This window comes from Schistocerca americana, chromosome X, assembly GCF_021461395.2.
Source record: "Schistocerca americana isolate TAMUIC-IGC-003095 chromosome X, iqSchAmer2.1, whole genome shotgun sequence".
Classification (NCBI taxonomy): Eukaryota; Metazoa; Arthropoda; class Insecta; order Orthoptera; family Acrididae; genus Schistocerca; species Schistocerca americana.
The window spans coordinates 177,387,171-177,405,550 of record NC_060130.1 but is presented as its reverse complement, the minus strand read 5'-3'; the positions used below and the strand labels follow the sequence as shown (position 1 = coordinate 177,405,550).

Here is an 18,380-nt window from a genome sequence, read left to right as displayed (position 1 = left end):
CCCAGCAAATTAGGGACACTGTTGCTCCTGGGGTATCGGCGAGGACCATTCGCAACTGTCTCCATGAAGCTGGGCTACGGTCCCGCACACCGTTAGGCCGTCTTCCGCTCACGCCCCAACATCGTGCAGCCCGCCTCCAGTGGTGTCGCGACAGGCGTGAATGGAGGGACGAATGGAGACGTGTCGTCTTCAGCGATGAGAGTCGCTTCTGCCTTGGTGCCAATGATGGTCGTATGCGTGTTTGGCGCCGTGCAGGTGAGCGCCACAATCAGGACTGCATACGACCGAGGCACACACGGCCAACACCCGGCATCATGGTGTGGGGAGCGATCTCCTACACTGGCCGTACACCACTCGTGATCGTCGAGGGGACACTGAATAGTGCACGGTACATCCAAACCGTCATCGAACCCATCGTTCTACCATTCCTAGACCGGCAAGGGAACTTGCTGTTCCAACAGGACAATGCACGTCCGCATGTATCCCGTGCCACCCAACGTGCTCTAGAAGGTGTAAGCCAACTACTCTGGCCAGCAAGATCTCCGGATCTGTCCCCCATTGAGCATGTTTGGGACTGGATGAAGCGTCGTCTCACGCGGTCTGCACGTCCAGCACGAACGCTGGTCCAACTGAGGCGCCAGGTGGAAATGGCATGGTAAGCCGTTCCACAGGACTACATCCAGCATCTCTACGATCGTCTCCATGGGAGAATAGCAGCCTGCATTGCTGCGAAAGGTGGATATACACTGTACTAGTGCCGACATTGTGCATGCTCTGTTGCCTGTGTCTATGTGCCTGTGGTTCTGTCAGTGTGATCATGTGATGTATCTGACCCCAGGAATGTGTCAATAAAGTTTCCCCTTCCTGGGACAATGAATTCACGGTGTTCTTATTTCAATTTCCAGGAGTGTAGATGACAGAGGGATAGAAAAACAATTAAAACAGCTCAAAAGAGAAAAGGCCGCTGGACCTGATGGGATACCAGTCCGATTTTACACGGAGTACGCAAAGGAACTTGCCCCCCCCCCCCACCCTTTCTTGCAGCGGTGTACCGTAGGTCTCTAGAAGAGCGTAGCGTTCAAAAGAATTGGGAAAGGGCACAGGTCATCCCCGTTTTCAAGAAGGGACGATGAACACATGTGCAGAACTGTATACTTATATCTCTAACGTCGATCAGTTGTAGAATTTTGGAACACGTATTATGCTCGAGTATAATGACTTTTCTCGAGACTAGAAATCTACTCTGTAGGAATCAGCATGGGTTTCGAAAAAGACGATCGTGTGAAACCCAGCTCGCGCTATTCGTCCACGAGACTCAGAAGCCCATAGACATGGGTTCCCAGGTAGATGTCGCGTTTCTTGACTTCCGCAAGGCGTTTGATACAGTTCCCCACAGTCGTTTAATGAACAAAGTAAGAGCACGTGGACTATCAGACCAATTGTGTGATTGGATAACAGAACGCAGCATGTCATTCTCAATGAAGAGAAGTCTTCCGAAGTAAGAGTGATCTCAAGAGTGCCACAGGGAAGTGTCGTAGGACCGTTGCTATTCACAATAAACATAAATGACCTTGTGGATAACATCGGAAGTTCACTGAGAATTTTTGCGGATGATGCTGTAGTATATCGAGAGGTTGTAACAATGGAAAATTGTACTGAAATGCAGGAGGATCTGCAGCGAATTGACGCATGGTGCAGGGAATGGCTATTGAATCTCAATGTAGACACGTGTAGTGTGCTGCGAATACATAGAAAGAAAGATCCATTATCATTTAGCTACAATATAGCAGGTCAGCAACTGGAAGCAGTTAATTCCATAAATTATCTGGGAGTAGGCATTAGGAGTGATTTAAAATGGAATGACCATATAAAATTAATCGTCAGTAACGCAGATGCCAAACGGAGATTCATTGGGAGAATCCTAAGGAAATGTAGTCCGATAACAAAGGAAGTAGGTTACAGTTCACTTGTTCGCCCACTGCTTGAATACTGCTCACCGGTGTGGGGTCCGTACCAGATAGGTTTGATAGAAGAGATAGAGAGGATCCAACGGAGAGCAGCGCGCTTCGCTACAGGATCACTTAGTAATCGCGAAAGAGTTACGGAGATGATAAACTCCAGTGGAAGAGACTGCAAGAGAGACGCTCAGTAGCTCGGTACGGGCTTTATTGAAGTTTCGAGAACATACCTTCACCGAGGAGTCAAGCAGTATATTGCTCCCTCCTACGTACACCTCGCGATGAGACCGTGAGGATAAAATCAGAGAGATTAGAACCCACACAGAAGCATACCGACAGTCTTTCTTTCCACGAACAATACGAGACTGGAATAGAATGGAGAACCGATAGTGGTATTCAAGGTACCCTCCGCCACACACCGTCAGGTGGCTTGCGGAGTATGGATGTAGATGTAGATAGCGTGTGCTGTTTATTCAGAGTTTATCCGCCGTGCTTAAGGCGGGGCAAGGCTGGCAGATATTAATGAATGCTCGGGAAACGCGAACCTGAAACAAGGCCAACGGCCTGAGAGAGAACTCATTGTGAAGGAGCGTGAAACCTTCAGTGACCCAGAAAGGACGGGACGCCCACGAGTGACCCTGCTGGTTTGGTATTGCGGAAGGCGAGAGCCTGACCTCGCCAATGCCGATCAGGGGCATGCCCTCCTCTAGCCTGTAGTACGCTTCAGATGTACGCAGATGTTTGCTGTAGCATTTGATGCACGTGAAATTTGTGAACAGAGTTTCTCAGGAGGAATATTAAATATTTTAGAAGCTGTGGTCGCACAGATTAATTGGAATAAAACATTTTTATAACATGTATCCAGTTTTTATTGATTGCACAGTACAGCTGGCTCCAAAGATAACTTTCCATTTTGCTTGCCGGCCGCGGTGGTCTCGCGGTTCTAAGCGCGCAGTCCGGAACCGTGCGACTGCTACGGTCGCAGGTTCGAATCCTGCCCCGGGCATGGATGTGTGTGATGTCCTTAGATTAGTTAGGTTTAAGTAGTTCTAAGTTCTAGGGGACTGATGACCACAGCTGTTAAGTCCCATAGTGCTCAGAGCCATTTGAACCATTTGAATCATTTTGCTTATTGACTCTCCAGTTGCAGTTGCCTTATTTATCAACTGTCATGTCGGTTCTGAAGTTGAAGTTGTTAACTGGTGCTCATACAGGGTGTACATAAAGTCCGGGAACACTTTCAATTATTTATTGCACAAGAACCAAACATTGTACCTATCTCATACATACGTCATATTGAAAAGAAACTCTGAAAGGTGTTTTTCACAGCGTAGTTTTGTAATTTGCCGATAGTCAGCGCTAGTCGCGAACATGGTGAGTTCAGGTGCGGAGCGAGCTGTTTCATGAAATGGCCTCCCCGATGACCAGATCTCACTCCGTGTGACTTTTTTCTGTGGGGACACACTAAAGATCTGATGTATGTACCGCCTCTATTACGTGATGTAGCAGAGCTCCGGGAGACAATACGGGAAGCAGCTGCCACAATTGTCCCCAGCTCGTGGTCGTGCGGTAGCGTTCTCGCTTCCCGCGCCCGGGTTCCCGGGTTCGATTCCCGGCGGGGTCAGGGATTTTCTCTGCCTCGTGATGGCTGGGTGTTGTGTGCTGTCCTTAGGTTAGTTAGGTTTAAGTAGTTCTAAGTTCTAGGGGACTGATGACCATAGATGTTAAGTCCCATAGTGCTCAGAGCCATTTGAACCATTTGAACCAGCTGCCACAATCAACGATGCCATACTGGGACGGCTACGGCAGGAATTCCAGTACCGTATTGACGTTTGCTGGGTCACTAATGGTTCGCATAGAGAATGTTTGTAAAAAAAAAAAAACAGAGTTTCTCTTCAAGATGCAATATGTATGACATCTGTACAATGTATAGTTCTTGTGCAATAAATAATTGAAAGTGTTTCCCGACTTTATGTACACCCCGTATTTACATCATCATCATCATCATCATTTAAGACTGATTATGCCTTTCAGCGTTCAGTCTGGAGCATAGCCCCCCTTATACAGTTCCTCCATGATCCCCTATTCAGTGCTAACATTGGTGCCTCTTCTGACGTTAAACCGATTACTTCAAAATCATTCTTAACCGAATCCAGGTACCTTCTACTCGGTCTGCCCCGACTTCTCCTACCCTCTACTGCTGAATCCATGAGTCTCTTGGGTAACCTTGCTTCTCCCATGCGTGTAACATGACCCCACCATCTAAGCCTGTTCGCCCTGACTGCTACATCTATACAGTTCATTCCCAGTTTTTCTTTGATTTCCTCATTGTGGACACCCTCCTGTCATTGTTCCCATCTACTAGTACCTGCAATCATCCTAGCTACTTTCATATCCGTAACTTCAACCTTGTTGATAAGGTAACCTGAATCCACCCAGCTTTCGCTCCCATACAACAAAGTTGGTCGAAAGATTGAACGGTGCACAGATAACTTAGTCTTGGTACTGACTTCCTTCTTGCAGAAGAGAGTAGATCGTAGCTGAGCACTCACTGCATTAGCTTTGCTACACCTCGCTTCCACTTCCTTCACTATGTTGCCATCCTGTGAGAATATGCGTCCTAAGTACTTGAAACCGTCCACCTGTTCTAACTTTGTTCCTCCTATTTGGCACTCAATCCGTTTATATTTCTTTCCCACTGACATTACTTTCGTTTTGAAGATGCTAATCTTCATACCATAGTCCTTACATTTCTGATCTAGCTCTGAAATATTACTTTGCAAACTTTCAATCGAATCTGCCATCACAACTAAGTCATCCGCATATGCAAGACTGCTTATTTTGTGTTCACATATCTTAATCTCACCCAGCCAGTCTATTGTTTTCAACATATGATCCATAAATAGTATGAACAACAGTGGAGACAGGTTGCAGCCTTGTCTTACCCCTGAAACTACTCTGAACCATGAACTGAATTTACCGTCAACTCTAACTGCTGCCTGACTATCCATGTAAAGACCTTTAATTGCTTGCAAAAGTTTGCCTCCTATTCCATAAGCTTGTAGAACAGACAATAACTTCCTCCTAGGAACCCGGTCATATGCCTTTTCTAGGTCTATAAAGCATAGATACAATTCCCTGTTCCACTCATAACACTTCTCCATTATTTGCCGTAAGCTAAAGATCTGGTCCTGACAACCTCTAAGAGGCCTAAACCCACACTGATTTTCATCCAATTGGTCCTCAACTAATACTCGCACTTTCCTTTCAACAATACCTGAGAAGATTTTACCCACAACGCTGATTAAAGAGATACCATGCATTTACATGACTGAATTTTTCAACTGTGATTGTGGTTCTTTGGCAGTTTCTTCGATATTGTTCAAGCATGAAGCTCTTAATTGCGTATGCCGAGTCTACAGATGTGTCGTTCTATTAAAAGTGGAAGTTTTGTTAGGTCTGTAACATTTCCTGTGCTTTTATGCAGTGACAAAACAACAGAACTCGCATCATCAAACCTTCGCTGTGTATTGTTCATATTCATGTCCATCTGTTTTTATTTTAACATCGACACTTTAATGTCAGTTGTACAAATGTTACGTCCGTAACCATGGATTGACTCAGATACAGTAACTGTGCGTAGGTTTTGTAATGGAAACGCTGCTCGGGTCGAATACGGTACACGATTTCGTAACCGTAGAGTACCAGATTCGAGAATGTGTGCTTGTGTTTGCACTAAAATGTGGCTCACTGCTGCAGTCATATTTCATCTGAAAGAGCAAATGAGCAGGGCGTGGCGGAAACAGAACACATTATATAATTAGTAAAACGTAGTCCTTCAAGAAGCACACGCAGAATTCCAGTATGAATCGCTGTTGCACAAAGAATACAATGGCGGATGTTACGTATACACGGTCTCCATTCTCATTATTTACAGCGGATTCAGCATCTTCGAAAAGGAGATGAAAGTAGACGATTGAAATTTTGTCATTCGGTAATTGCAGATCGCCGAGTAATCCCATTAATGCTGTTTACTGGTAAAACCACTTAAATTCGTGACAGTATCGTTACCAGTCGTAACTCACATAAGTGGTACGATGAAAACCTACAGGCCTTTGTAGACATGCATTTTCGAGAAATCTCTGTAAATGTGTGATTTGGTATGACAGCTGATTTGGTCTGTTGCATTACAACGTCTTCTTACAGGCCCTCGTTACCTAAACTTTCTTGAAAACAAGCTTCCAGCATTACTGGAATAGGTTCCTCCGGTTTCAAGGATGGATATCTTTTTCTGCACGGCGGGATGCTGCACATTCTAGTAGCCGGATAACACGTAACCTAAACCTAACGTTCCCCGGCAGATGGATCGGTGGAAATGATCATCTTTGTAAATTGAAGGTGGACATAGGGAGAAAGGATAGGGAGGGGATCAGTGCTGTCAGCTGAATCAGGTCATTACGCAAAATCAGCAGCGGCGAGTGAAAATGTGTGACGGGTCGGGGTTCGAACCCGGGATCGCCTGCATACCAGGTACGAACGTTAACCACTGCGTCATTTGAGACACAGCGTTAGTGTAAATGCGCGGAATATCTCGGCATGCGTCACGGCCAATCCACAGTCCCTGTTTCCGGATAGCGCAGTGGTTAACGCACCTGCCTAGTAAGGAGATCCCGGCTTCGAATCCCAGTCCGGTACACATTTTCACTCGTCGCCGATGATTCCGCGTAATGTCTCGATGCAGCTGGCAGCAGTGATTCCAGCCTTTTCGTTTATTTTCTCCCACTCCACATTCTATTTACATATGATGTATCAGTGGTGACAAGTCCGAAAGAACAGCATTCATATAAATGATCACGTTTGTTGCGCGCCAAGGTCCCCGGACCTTACCGCTTTAGATTTTTGCCTGTGGGTATGGTTTAAAGGAGAAATCTGCAAAGAAAAAGTAAGCAGCAGAGACCAACGGGTCGTTTGGACTACGAATACTACTGTCCACATAAAAGGAGACGAATAACATCTCAGAAGAACTACATGTGGTGTTGTCAAGAGAATTTGAAAGTGCATTGAAATCAAATATGGACTCTATGAACACAAACTTCAATCATTTACGCCTTCTGTATTTGTTAGGATTGCATTCTAACCACTAGATTTCTCTAATTCATAAAAATTGGTTGACTATTATGTTGTTGTTGTTGTGGTCTTCAGTCCAGAGACTGGTTTGATGCAGCTCTCCATGCTATTCTATCCTGTACAAGCTGCTTCATCTCCCAGTACCTACTGCAACCTAAATCCTTCTGAATCTGCTTAGTGTATTCATCTGTTGGTCTCCCTCTGCGATTTTTACCCTCCACGCTGCCCTCCAATACTAAATTGGTGATCCCTCGATGCCTCAGAACACGTCCTACCAACCGATCCTTTCTTCTAGTCAAGTTGTGCCACAAATTTCTCTTCTCCACAGTTCTATTCAATATCTCCCCATTAGGTATGTGATCTACCCATCTAATCTTCAGCATTCTTCTGTAGTACCACATTTCGAAAGCTTCTATTCTCTTCTTGTCCAAACAATTTATCGTCCATGTTTCACTACCATACATGGCTACTCTCCATACAAATACTTTCAGAAACGACTTCCTGACATTTCAATCTATACTCTGTGTTAACAAATTTCTCTTCTTCAGAAACGCTTTCGTTGCCATTGCCAGTCTACGTTTGACATCCTCTCTACTTCGACCATCATCAGTTATTTTGCTCCCCAAATAGCAAAACTCATCTACTACTTTAAGTCCCTCAGCGTCACCTGATTTAATTCGACTACATTCCATTACCTCGGTTTGCTTTTGTTTATGTTCATCTTATATCATCCTTTCAAGACACTGTCCATTCCGCTCAAGTGTTCCTCCAAATCCTTTGCTGTCTCTGACAGAATTACAATGTCACTGAGCAACCTCAAGATTTTTATTTCTTCCTCCTGGATTTTGATTCCTACTCCGAATTTTTCTTTTGTTTCCTTTACTGCTTGCTCAATATACAGACTGAATAACATCGGGGATAGGCTACAACCGTGTCTCACTCCCTTCCCGACGACTGCTGCCCTTTCATGCCCCTCGACTCTTATAACTGCCATCTGGTGTCTGTACGAATTGTAAATTGCCTTTCGCTCCCTGTTTTTTATCCCTGCCACCTTTAGAATTTGAAAGAAAGTATTCCGGTCAACATTGTCAAAATCTTTCTCTAAGTCTACGAATGCTATAAACGTAGATTTGCCTTTCCTTAACCTATCTTCTAAGATACGTGGTAAGGTCAGTATCGCCTCGCGTGTTCCTACGTTTCTACGGAATCCAAACTGATAACGTCAGAATACAGTGAGGAAAGCACATCGATGTAGTACGACACCACTAAGCATTACTAATATTCAGAGATTATCAAGGTGTCGGCATTCGAGGCTGTTACTATCAAGAACATTACGCTCATTGTACATAGAGTAACTCAGTACTACGGAAGGACCGACAGCATTTCAAAGTTACGTGTTTCTCAGTTACTAAATGTACATATCGTAAATCTCTCTGTAAATATATAATTTTATTCAATAGCCAAATGAACTACCAATACCCAACGAGAAATGTTACTTGTTCGCGAATTTCCACATAAGGAAGGAGACTCAAAACCTACAGCTTAGTCCATATTGTACATGAAAGTGAGTGTACAAAAAGCGATGTGCTGGACATAAAACGGTAGCTTTTGCTGTTAGTTATGTCCTTTTGAATTTAAAAATGGAAGTCACTGAAAGATTTCGATCTCACTGAAAAATTTGAAATTTAGTTTCCTTTCTTACATCACGTTTCAGACCTGATAGGTTTAAGGTTGAAACCATAGCTCTCCCAGAACTGTAAGCTGTGTGTCAAAAAGCAGAATTTGTTGTAACATTCTACAAAGAGTATATAATCTTGCGGTTCCGTGGATTTAAAAGTGGCCTTGCGGTTCTGGGCGCTACAGTCTGGAGCTGGGTGACCGCTAAGGTCGCAGGTTCGAATCCTGCCTCGGGCATGGATGTGTGTGATGCCTTTAGGTTAGTTAGGTTTATGTAGTTCTAAGTTCTAGGGGACTGATGACCACAGCAGTTAAGTCCCATAGTGCTCAGAGCCAGCCATCTAAATGAGGTTTATGAACACGTCCGGACGGCGGCGCGTGCTAGCACTCAGCTTCGGGGATTCGCAGGGACGTGGCTCCTCCAGATCGAAGCCACCTAGTGGATAAATGGCGAAGGCCAGCCAAATTTTCGTTGTTATCTGACGTTTTTCGTTCTCATCTCTGACTAGGTGAATACCGGATTAGTACTAACGTCCCATCTGCTACACGCTTAACAACAATCTTGGAAACTCGTTCGCACACTTTTCACGCGGGATACCAGTACACGCAGACACACGGAGTACGCAAATTCCGTATCAGAAGAAAAGGGGTGGCGGCTGAGGGGGCATAATGCGACCCTCTACCACTAACATTGCCAAACTCGATAATTACCGTGTCGACCCCATGAATGTACAGGAAAAATGCCAAGAAGGTGAAGGTCGAAGGGACATAATGCTAAACCATTTGCCGACAAGATGTTTCCTTTCAGTCCACTGACTGCTGTACCACGGGAAGTAATGATGAATTATCACTTTGTACGAAGTTTACCACTCCCTTATATATTTCTAGCCCAATATACACTTCCGGTCAGAAGTTTTAGATCACTTATCACAACAACGTATTTGTGGTTGAAACAGTGATTTCGTTTCGAATGTTCTATCATATCCCCGTTCCGGTAATAAAACAAGTACAAACATATCAAGACTAAGAGCTTCTGTTGTGTATCTGACTGGTTGTACGCATACGGTGGCGCTGATGGTTATCCACAACACCACTGACATGCCGTTGGCTACGACAGTTCCCTTCGAATAGCTCTCAATCCTTCAATTGTGTAGCATTCAGCTGATATTAGTTTATAGTATATTGTGTGGGAATCTAGCAGCGTGCTTGTACACCTGATCACATTCATACCGTGTTACCTCCCAATGGGACAGAAGCAGTAGATTGGAACCTTAAAAAGACTCTGTAATTGTAGCTCTGCATTAGGAAAGCTGTTCTAGTAAGACAATAGCAACAAAAGTTGGCTCAGCCCAATCTACAGTAGTTATACACCCAAGCGCCAAAGAAACTAGGATATGCGGGCGTAATCAAATACAGAGACATGTAAACAGGCAGAAAACGGCGCTGCGGTAGGCAACGCCTATTAAGACAACATATGTCTGACGCAGTTATTACATCAGTTTCTGCTGCTAAAATGGAAGGTTATCAAGATTTAAGAGAGTTTAAACGTAGTGTTATAGTCGGCGCACGAGAGATGGGACACGGCATCTCCGAGGTAGCGATGAAATGGGGAATTTCCCGTGTGACCATTTCATGAGAGTGCCGTGAATATCAGGAATCCGGTAAAACATCAAATCGCCGACATAGCTGCGGTCGTAAAAATATCCTTCAAGAACGGGACCAGCGACGACTGAAGAGAATCATTCAACGTGACGGAAGTGCAACCCTTCCGGAAATTGCTGCAGATTTCAATGTTGCGCCATCAACAAGTGTCAGCGTGCGAACCATTCAACGAAACATCACCGATATGGGCTTTCGGAGCGGAAGGCCCACACGTGAACCCTTGATGACTGCACGACACCAAGCTTTACGCCTCGCCTGGGCTCGTCAACACCGACATCGGACTGTTGATGACTGGAAACATGTTGCCCGGTCGGACGAGTCTCGTTTCAAATTGTATCGAACGGATGGACGTGTATGGTATGGAGACAACCTCATGAATCCATGGACACTGCATGTCAACAGGGGACTGTTCAAGCTGGTGGGGGCTCTGTAATGGTGTGGGGCGCGTGCAGTTCGAGTGATATGCGACCCATGGTACGTCTAGATACGACTCTGATAGGTGACATGTACGTAAGCATCCCGTCTGATCACCTGCATCCATTCATGCCCATTGTGCATTTCGACGGACTTTGGCATTTCCAGGAAGACAATTCGACACCCCACAGAATCGCTACAGAGTGGCTCCAGGAACACACTTCTGAGTTTAAACACTTCCTCTGGCCACCAAACTTCCCAAACATGAACATTGTCGAGTTTATCTGGGATGAGTTGCAAGATGCTGGTTAGAAGAGTTCTGTACAAGTCACACTCTTACGGATTTGTGGACTGTGCTGGAGGACTGATAGTGTCAGTTCCTTCCAGCACTACTTCAGTCATTAGTCCAGTCCATGCCACGTCGTGTTGCGGCACTTCTTCGTGCTCGCGATATCAGGCAGGTGTAGCAGTTTCTTTGGCTCTTGAGTGTACATTGCAGCGGTTCAAGCAGACGTATGCCAATGTAAGTGTTTCGCGATATGGAAGGCCCCGAGTAACATCACACAGGGAACATCAGTTCCTATGTGTACAGAGTAAACGTCAAAGGACTCTTAATGCACCAGAAATTCAGGATTAAGTAAACAGTATGCGAGCTGCTCCAAATTCTGTCTCACCAGCGTAACGCCATCTGCGAGAGTAACGTTTAGAGGGGTGCATAGAAAAAGTGAAACGATTGTAACGGGCACAGTAGCATCGAAATTGAAGCGTGCAGCAATGGCCCAACGCCTTATTCACGGATAAATCTAAGACAGAATATTTGAAAGCCATCGTCGAATATTTGTTTGTGGAGTTCGTGGAGAACGTATGAAGAGTCACTGCGTGACGGCAATGATGAAGCAAGGTGGAGGATCGCTCATGTTATGGGGAAGTTTTGCGGGTAATAAAGTCGGTGATCGAGTGAGAATTAATCGGTATCACAAGATACTGATTAACAATGCAGTTCCGTCTGGCAAGAAACTTATTGGTCGTGGGTTTGTTATGCCGTAGGACAATAATACCAAACATGCTCCTAAAATGTGCAAGGGTATGTCAACGAAAAGGAGAAATGTGGCTAGCTAAAGAATATGATTTGGTCACGTCAGTCTCCTGACATAAGTCTCATTGAACTCTTATGGAATTAACTCGACAGAAAGCTCAAAAAACCGAGGTCATCTAATGTTGAAACCTGTAGAATAATTTACAGACCTGTAGGATTGCAATGTTTGCAAGAACATTACAAAATATTATCTCCAGAATGCCAAGAGCTAGTGCTGCTGTACTGAGGGTAAAAAATGGGTACTTTGAAGAGGCTGTAATCTAAACCATATTTTATTGTACTCAGAGACAGAGAGAGACATTTATTTTGTTGGTCTATTTAATTTGTGCGATATGTTTGTACGTTGAAAGAAAGTATATAAACTACTGGTTATTAAAATTGCTACACCAAGAAGAAATGCAGAAGATAATCGGGTATTCATTGGACAAATATATTATACTAGAACTGACATGTGATTACATTTTCATTCAATTTGGGTGCATAGATCCTGAGAAATCAGTACCCAGAACAACCACCTCTGGCCGTAATAACGGCCTTCATACGCCTGGGCATTGAGTCAAACAGAGCTTGGATGGCGTGTACAGGTGCAGCTGCCCACGCAGTTTCAACACGATACCACAGTTCATCAAGAGTAGTGACTGGGGTACTGTGACGAGCCAGTTGCTCATCCACCATTGATCAGACGTTTTCAATTGGTGAGAGATCTCTAGAATGTGCTGGCTAGTGCAGCAGTCGAACATTTTCTGTATCCAGAAAGGCCCGAACAGGACCTGCAACATGCGGTCGTGCATTGTCCTGCTGAAATGTAGGGTTTCGGAGGGATCGAATGAAGGGTAGAGCCACGGGTCGTAACACATCTGAAATGTAACGTCCACTGTTTAAAGTGCCGTCAATGCGAACGACAGGTGACAGAGACGTGTAACCAGTAGCACCCCATACCATCACACCGGGTGATACGCCAGTATGGCGATGACGAATACATGCTTCCAATGTGCGTTCACCGCGATATCGCCAAACACGGATGCAACTATCATGATGCTGTAAACAGAACCTGGATTCATCCGAAAAAATGACGTTTCGTCATTCGTGCGCCCAGGTTCGTCGTTGAGTACACCATCGCAGGCGTTCCTGTCTGTGATGCAGCGTCAAGGGTAACCGCAGCCATGGTCCCTGAGCTGATAGTCCATGCTGCTACAAACGTCGTCGAACTGTTCGTGCAGATGGTTGTTGTCTTGCAAACGTCCCTATCTGTTGACTCAGGGATCGATACGTGGCTGCACGATCCGTTATAGCCATGCGGGTAAGATGCCTGTCATCTCGACTGCTAGTGATACGAGGCCTTTGGGACGCAGCACGGCGTTCCGTATTACCGTCCTGAACCCACCGATTCCATATTCTGCTAACAGTCATTGAATCTCGACCAACGCGAGCAGCAATGTCGCGACACGATAAACCGCAATCGCGATAGGCTACAATCCGTCGTTTATCAAAGTCGGAAACGTGATGGTACACATTTCTCCTACTTACACGAGGCATCACAACGACGTTTCACCAGGCAACGCCGGTCAACTGCTGTTTGTGTATGAGAAATCGATTAGAAACTTTCCTCATGTCAGCAGGTTGTAGGTGTCGCCACCGGTGCCAACCTTGTGTGAATGCACTGAAAAGCTAATCATTTGCATATCATATCAGAGCGTCATCATCTTCCTGTCGGTTAAATTACGCGTCTGTAGCAAGTCGTCATCGTGGTGTAGCAATTGTAATGGCCAGTAGTGTAGTTTTTGTCACGGACGATCGAAAAATTTTGACCAGTAGTGTAAATATTTTTTTCCTAAATACAGTTATTTAAATGGTGCTTTAGATTATGTAATTGGTAAATGATTTTTTTTTACTTTAAAAATGTAAGAATCACACTTCCTTTAATTATGATAAAGTTAAAAAAATGTGATTTTTCTACGAAGTAACTTAACTGCGAAACCTATTTTCTTAGTCCCAGGTTTTTTTACTCTTTTATGTCCGTATTTAGAATATGAAAGTGGAGGCATGTACCAAAAAATATGTTACAGAGACGATAATTGAGCAGATTACTTAAAATTACTCTCATCTGAAAATTTTCATTTCTCGGAGAACAGTCATTTTGGAAATAGGTTCTTCAATTGTTGTAGCAAGTAGTGACGGAAAAACATTAAGACCGAAGAAGCAGCAATAGGCAGGTAGCGTGAGGAAAAGACTGACCTGGCAGCGGGACCGCAGGTCTGCGTAGAGGCGGTCTGGCGAGCGGCCGGCGCAGCTGAAGCTGGCGTCCGCCTCGGAGTCAGACAGCCGCGGGAAGGCGCGGGGGGCCCACGCCGCAGCCTGCAACACGTCACACTGCATAAGCTACTTAACGAATAAAAGTCTCTCAACTAACTGTATTTCGTTTATTTTTATTTGCTATACGCATGTCGGAGTCGGTTCCCGTGAGATCAGCGAAGTTAGGCGCTGTCGGGCGTAGACGGCACTTGGATGGGTGACCATCCAGGCCGCCATGCGCTGTTGCCATTTTTCGGGGTGCACTCAGCCTCGTGATGCCAATTGAGGAGCTACTTGACCGAATAGTAGCGGCTTCGGTCAAGAATGCCATCATAACGACCAAGAGAGCGGCGTGCTGACCCCTTGTCCCTCCTATCCACGTCCTCATCTGACGATGACACGGCGGTCGGATTGTCCCGGTAGGCCACTCGTGGCCTGAAAACGGAGTGCTTTATGTCGGAGTCAAGATTATTACGTGAAGTCAAAAGACTTCCCACTAGGGTACGCGAGCAAGGCAGCAGTTGAGTGGTCGCGAGTGACCGTTCCCACGTAGAGACGAGCACATGCACGATATTCCGTGGCAGCTGGTCTCGTAGCAGGCCTGTACCAGTTGGTTGCCGATATAGGTCCCCCCCAAGAACGAAGGTACAGAGAGGATGGAAAAATTGATCGAAAAAAAAGCTCGGTCTGTTCCGTCAACCTGATCTAGACCACCGCAGACATTGGTGCCCTGCTTCATGCCATATTGCTTGTATTCAATAAAGCATTTGATACACTACCATAAGTTGTTTAGTGAAAAGAATATGAGCTTACAGAGTATCGGTTCATATTCATGATTGGACTAAGGGATTCCTTGCAGACAGAAATCAACACGTTGCTCTTAAAGGAACAAATGGATAGGTTGAAAACGGTATAGTAGTTTCCGCTCCATAAGCAGCAGGTTTCGATGCTCGCTCGCACCGGTAAATACAAACGGAAGGGGCTCCGCCGCCAATTTTATCGCACGACGCGGCCGGCCGCGGGTGCAGCAGAACCCATGTGGACGGGTGGAAAGAAATGTGTCAGGCTTTATAACATGTATTTATATGTGTCGTGTATTATGCATTTCTTGTACGTGAATGTTAATCTGCACTTGAACCTTCCTAATCCTCCTCCACACCTTTTCACAAAGCGTGGCCAAATCTTAGTTGGGAAGTAGTTCTGTAGTATAGTAGTGCCAACTTTTCTCCTGGGTAGGGGATCAGAGAGACAGCACAGGCATGTCAAAGTCAGAGACGTTCCAGTGTCACAAGATTTGGGGTGGAGAGGTTGGTCACGGCAAAGTGGTTCGACCATCCCCTCCACCGGGGCCCAGGAAGACCTCCGGGTGCCCGCCATATTCTAAGAGTGTTACAGAAGACGGGTAAGTGAGCAAACATGCCCTCAGTGCGTCTGTCTCGATGTTCAGAATATTTGCACTAATTCTTTTATTTCCAGCTTCGGATTGTGTAAGGAAATGAATGTTCTCGTTTAATTTCGGAAATTTGACCGCCTGGTCCCCAGTTTGCCCGTTATCCTCCTCACTTAGTGGATGTCCCATTTAAAATATTGGGAGACTTTGGTGGTATACATTTGGCCAACGCAATTCCGTCTTGCTCGTAGAAATGTGCATGCAGATTAGTATATAATATACCCGACCTATAAGTTGTAAAATCTGTAAACTGGAACAATTCCTGCAATAAAGTAGAGTGATAATGTTTAAAATAAATAGGTTATCAGTTGTCATCAATCTTTAACATACCTTAAAAATCACAAAGAAGTCAAGTTAAAGGAATTCATTTAAGATAAAAGATATAGAATGTAGGAACCCACACATCAGAGTGTGAGCCCTCCAGCCCCTTGTCTAGTATCGTACAGAAAGGGCACGCTCTCTAAGTAGCGCTCTCAAGCTCCACTCCCCAGTTATCCGTTGCGCAATTTTCATTTAGGGCTTGACGACATCAACTTTCATCTGGCGTCCGTATGCAAGGAGGTTTGACGGTAACCTTTCAAGGTGTAACGGTAATTTCCAGAGTCCCTCAAGGAAGTGTGGTAAGACAGGGTGTATACGGCCCGGGACATCCGGGAAAAACCCGGGAATTTCTTCATCCGGGACAAATCCGGGAATAACCCGGGAATTTCTTAGAATTCCGGGATTTTTCATTGTTTTAGATTTCAGTTAAAGTTTTGTAGGTTTGACGTGTAAGATCTGATACTCTGACAAAGAACTTTAGTCCACTACTGCTGAATAATACTGCAGCAATGAAACGTACATCAGGGAATAACACCAAAATAAAAGTTTAGTTGCACAGAAAATGGGTAATTTACACAATGCACAGACCAGTTTGCCGACACCGTAAAGTGTCAAAGGCTTTAGGTCGAAGATTATGCAGTACGTCCGTAACAACTAACGTGCATTCAATGTGCGTGACGTCACAATTGTTTACATTTCTAACAGATCACCGGTAAATATTACGAATAGTGGCTTGAGATGCGTTACTTTCAAAGGAAATTTCCACGCAAGATGATTTATGTTACGTGTGGGAATGTGCAGTGAATTTCTTAAATCACAGGGCGTTATAACTCTCATTCAAAACGTAACACTTTGAGGATCAGCCATTTGAAAAATGTCGTGCCCAGAAAAAAAATGGTTCAAATGGCTCTGAGCACTATGGGACTTAACATCTGTGGTCATCAGTCCCCTAGAACTTAGAACTACTTAAACCTAACTAACCTAAGGACATCACACACATCCATGCCCGAGGCAGGATTCGAACCTGCGACCGTAGCAATTGCGCGGCTCCGGACTGAGCGCCTAGAACGGCGAGACCACCGCGGCCGGCCCGGGCCCAGAAGATAAGTCATTTATGCCACTATTTAAAATTTTATCGGCACATTTGTATTTGATACGATTTAACGTGTAGCACACGCTAAAAAAGAACGAGCTTCAAGTTAGTTTTCATGTTTAATGTTGTTCTTACATAGATAAAAAATTATGCGATCGATGGCAAAAAGTGTAATTGACCTTCAAAAAAATGTGCATATTGTGTTAATGAGTAATGTCACAAGTCTTTTCATGCCAGAACACCTCGACTTTTCTACGCAACTGATAATCATTTTGGCACGATTTTAATTGCCAAATTAGAGCGTGTTAGTAGGCCTACGGACTTCCTATCATTGTAGGACTAATAACAGTGGATTCCAGTAGACGATGCAATTCTCTTTCGTACATACACATCTACTTACGAGTTAACCGCAGTAGAAACGCACTTTGTTGAGTTGAGCGAGCTCGGCCTACCTCCGTAACTTACGCGCCGCGGCCTGTCTTTCTCGTAGGCCTCGTGCTCTGAGTAACTGCCGTCATTCGCTAGCGAGATCACGTGACATGATCTATGACTGGCTGACAGAAGTGCATCGCTCAACGCAATCTCTATTTTAGAGTTTCGGAAGCTACCGTGCTGGAATTTGTGGAATTTGTGTATATACTTTCGCAATACGAAGTTAAACTCTGTGCATATTGTCCCGCATCAAACAAATTTCCAAACGCATTGTTTTTCCTGGATTTCGTTTCCTAAAGTGCTGGGACGTCCTCCGCCGGTATAAGACCTTTACGATTCAAAGCACTGATAGATTTTACAGCTCCGAGGGAAAGCATAGTGTTACTTAACCCGGATGTATTTTCACCCGCTTTATACGTAATTTCATCCGGGAGAAATTGTGTTTTTAACCGGGAAATCCGGGAAAAATCCGGGAATTTTTTTTTCTTGTCCACGTAGACACCCTGTAAGATAGTTACTGTTTACAATATAAACTGCATGACAGAATGTGAAGCATCCAGAGAATGTCAATGTAACTCGTAGACGTACGTACCATCGGCGGGGATGTAAATGGTTAGATTGGCAAATCACTGTAACCGGTAAAAAGGGGACAAGGGTGCATTACTGTTGTTCGTGTTTAGTGTTCTTCCCAGGTTTGGTAGTGCATAAAAAGGGCTCGAACAGCGTCAGACGTTGAGTGATCACTGTGATGCTGTCTACTCGTGTGAAACAGCGCCATCTGGACTTGAAGAGATTTGGAACAGGCGATATTGTGGGTCTCCATTTGGCCAGATAGTCGAATGGTGCAGTATCCAGATT

At 44.8% G+C, this 18,380-nt stretch overlaps 1 protein-coding gene across 1 annotated transcript in view; it reads right to left on the bottom strand.

The window, feature by feature from the left end:
- Positions 1–18,380, bottom strand: part of LOC124555893 — a 354,617-nt gene that overhangs the window by 90,659 nt on the left and 245,578 nt on the right. The window contains exon 4 of the mRNA XM_047129952.1: positions 14,170–14,289. Coding sequence (XP_046985908.1) covers positions 14,170–14,289 — 120 coding nt within the window. The remainder of the gene's footprint in view (positions 1–14,169; positions 14,290–18,380) is intronic.